This window comes from Hipposideros armiger, unplaced genomic scaffold, assembly GCF_001890085.2.
Source record: "Hipposideros armiger isolate ML-2016 unplaced genomic scaffold, ASM189008v1 scaffold_224, whole genome shotgun sequence".
Classification (NCBI taxonomy): Eukaryota; Metazoa; Chordata; class Mammalia; order Chiroptera; family Hipposideridae; genus Hipposideros; species Hipposideros armiger.
In genome coordinates, this window is record NW_017731574.1 from 1,407,746 (window position 1) to 1,411,430 (window position 3,685).

General features: G+C 39.8%; 1 protein-coding gene across 3 annotated transcripts in view; it reads left to right on the forward strand.

Annotated features, from left to right (window-relative positions):
* Positions 1-2,989, forward strand: part of CEP89 (centrosomal protein 89) — a 72,996-nt gene extending 70,007 nt beyond the window's left edge. For all 3 annotated transcript variants that reach the window (XM_019654532.1, XM_019654533.1, XM_019654534.1), the window contains one exon: positions 2,784-2,989. In XM_019654532.1, the coding sequence (XP_019510077.1) occupies positions 2,784-2,957 (174 nt within the window). In that variant the 3' untranslated portion in view covers positions 2,958-2,989. The remainder of the gene's footprint in view (positions 1-2,783) is intronic.
* The last annotated feature ends 696 nt before the right edge of the window (positions 2,990-3,685 follow it).

Below are 3,685 nucleotides of genomic sequence, written 5' to 3' on the forward strand. Positions count from 1 at the left end.
TTTAAAAAAAAAAAAAAAAAAAGAATATAATCAGCATCTCTACATTTCTGTCCCCAAATGCAAGATCTAATGTTTTAATCTAATTATTTCCCTCTCAGTTTTTGTGCTATTGTCTAGTGTCATTAGATATAGTTATATGAAAATAAAAATCAAAGATCTATTTTATATCATTTTTAGCCCCCCCAAATTAAATGTTACTAGTTTTATATAGTTGTTTATTTTGATTTACCCACAGTTTACCAATTTCTTTCCTTACTAATTGTTAAAAATAAGACAATAGGCCCAAAATGGAGGTGTTTATGCTGAGCCCCACGTCACCAAACAAAGACTTAATTTACAGTTTCAGCTCTCCCAAAAATGGAACCTTAAACCAGTCAATCAGGAATCACCTGCTCAGCATTTATAGGCCACTCCCATCCCCTAAAGAAAAGTAACATTGCAATAATCAACTATTTTTTTGCCTCCTATAACTTCCTTGTTCCTGTTCCCTTCCGCCTATAAAAGCCCTTTACTTTATACAGCTCCTTGAAGCTCCTTTCTGTCTGCTAGATTGGGTGCTGCCAGATTCAAATTAATTTTGGCTTTAAAAAAAAAAAATTCAAGGTTTTAATACTTTTCAGTTTATCTTTTAACATATTCTTTCTTGTATTTTTACCTTATTTCTCAGATTAGTTTCCTTTTTCCTAAAGTACATTCTTGAGAAGTTTGTTTAGTGAGAGTCTGTTGGGAGTAACCTTCCCTAGTTTTTGTATAGCTGAAAACATCTGCATTTTGTCCTCATCTTATTCTTGTAAGATGATTTTTGCTGGGTACAGAATTCTGCCTTGATAGGCTTTTTCTCTCAGCATATTTCATTGTCTTCTCTGTTTCATTGTTGCTGTTAAGATGTCTTTTGTCATTAAAAAAAAATAAATGACTCATCTTTTCTCTTGCCTCTTTTTAAGATTTCTTCTGTCTCTTGTATTCTATAGTTTCATTGTTATGTGTTTAACTATGAATTTCTTTATTCTTATCTGCTTTGAATGAGTTATTATATCTGTGATTTTAGGGTGACCCGTTAGCTCAGTTGGTTAGAGCATGGTTAGATCGAACCAAGGTTTCTGGTTCGATCCCCGCATGGGCCACAGGAGAGGCCCACAGGGCCATGCCACGTGGGTGCCCATAGCCAGGCCACTGTGGATAGGTCAACCACTGCAGTTGTTGTAGTTTATTTTTACGCATGTTAATTCTGTAGAGAAACAAAGGATATGTGCATTGATGCCAAAATAAAAGAAAAGGCAAAGCTTAGAGAGGAAAGATAAGAAGTTGTTTTCAGCCTGTGTCTTAGTATTCTCTTCTCCTTCAAGGGGACCTTGGCACTTCATTCAACACTGGGCGTCTTTGCTTCAGAGCCTAAGCACAGTGGGCTCTGTTCTCTGATGTGAAACACTCTTCCATTTGAGTTCTTGCTACTTTAGGATTCATAAGGGCTCTATAAATATTTTTTAGTGGTGCTATTTTAAACTCTGCCTTTGTTTTGTTTGTTTCTCTCAGAGCTGTGGAAGGCGAGCTTGAAGTGGTGTGGCAGTCCACCACCAAGGAAAACCAAAGAATCCGAGCACTTCTCCAAACCACACTGGAGAGGACAGGCCTGTGGGACAACGCCAGAACTGTGGAGGGTCCCGGCCTTGACGGCAGCTCTCAAGAAGCTGTGCTGGATGGCTATGTCTTTAGCTACTGTGATGTGAAGCCCCCGCCTACCACCCGCCAGAGTCTTTGGGAGACCCTGGGCTAGAGCCCCTCAGTCGGAAAGGTTTGCCTGAACCAGGACAGGAAAGGGCAAAATCCCACCTAACACTACAGCGTTTTATCTCCTCAGGGAAAGGAAGAAATAAACTGTCTCAGAAATATAATCCATTTTTTATGTTTTGCTGTATTTTAATAATGTCCTACTAAACTATAGCTAATACGTGTCTTCTGGCCACATGGCCACTGAGACAGGTTCTTTGAAACCCCTTACTCAGGTTAACAGGTGACCTGATGAGGTGGCCCATCTCTGGGCTCCTAGAAAGCCCCAGAGGGCACAGCCAGGTGGGATGGGCTTCTCATCCTGTGTGTTAGAGAAGTTTGGCTACATGAGCCCATCATCCGATGTAGCAGTGAGATACCTATGCATTAGCTCCAGGTAGTTCTGATTGTTTGGGAGAAAACAAGGTGCTGGTACTCGTGAACTGGTAAACTTACAAAACCTGTTCCCCCTCTAGCCCTTCTCGATCCTGCTGGGTAGGTCATTTTTCTAGGGCCACATATCCCCCCTCCCCCTTTGAGCACCAAGGTGGGGTCCCTGCCCCATTGCCACCACCGAGAAGGATGCCAGGGACCGTGGTTCTGCTCCACTCTGTGCCACCTCTTCAGGTAGAGTCTCACAGCCTCTCAGTATCATTCACTGGCACTTTCTGATGGTTATACCAGCTATCGAGGGCTGATTGTCCCCGCCGTGCTGGAAGAACCCAGGGACATCAGGCTATAAAGAACCCTAGACAGGATAGGGTCCTGGAACACATCCTTTTACAAACCCCTCCTCGCTAAGGTCTGCATTATTTCAGGTGAGCAAATAAGCACTAGCATTGGTCCTTGGTCATGTATTATAGTTATACACGTGCTCTTTATTAGATGGGAAGTTGAAATAGAAAATCGTAGTTTTTTACATTTTATTGAACTTGTTCAACAATTGTAATTTATTATCATTTTACCAGGGGTAGAAAGACTCACCAGGATTTAAAACTATGTAGCNCCTCCTCTAGGGGTACAAGAAGCAGTCAGCACTGAAGCTGGGTGACGCTATTCACCGTCTGACAGAACAGCAGGAGGACTTCGCTAGCAAGACAGCTCAGTACCAGCAGGAGATGAGGTATCTCCATCGGATGCTGCAGGACAAGCAGGATATCCTGGACGAGGCCCTACAGCAGAAAAGGTAAGGCTGCCCCCAGCCCCTTATCATGTCTGTTTTTTGAATTTTTGGTAGAATTTTCCACTAAAACCCTCTGGATCTGTTTTGTTTTATTTAATTTCTTATTTCTGTTTTTGCATTTTAGTTTTATCTGAATTTAATATTGGCCTTGGTTTTTATTTGCTCCTCATTTTTTCTTTTGAAAATTTCCCCCACCAATTGGCATATAACATGGTGTAAGTTTAAGGTGTACAGTGTGATGATTTGATACATGTATATATTGTGAAATGATTATCACAATAAGGTTAGTTAACACATCCTTTACCTTACATAATTACCATGTTGTGGTGATTGTTATGGTGAGAACATTTAAGATCTACCCTCTTAGTAACTTTCTACTACACAATACAGTATTGTTAACTATAGTCATCATTCTGTACATTACATCTCACCTCTTCATTTTCTTTAATTCGTCCTTGAAATGTTTCTGATTTTGGACTGCCTAAATCAATTCAGTCCCCTAATTGTCATTCCCTTTTTTTTTCTCTTTTCCATTTTGTTATGAGATTTTATTAATTTTTGATTAAATGTTTTCTTTCTTTCTTTTTTTTTTTATTTCCAAGAACTTTAAAATCTCTGATCATTCCCTTTTTGGAAATCATAATCAGAAGATTGTGTTCTTTGTGTATGTAAGGTATTATATCGGTTACATCTTTACCCTTTAAACATATGGTAGAGGAAGTATTGTCAGTGTAC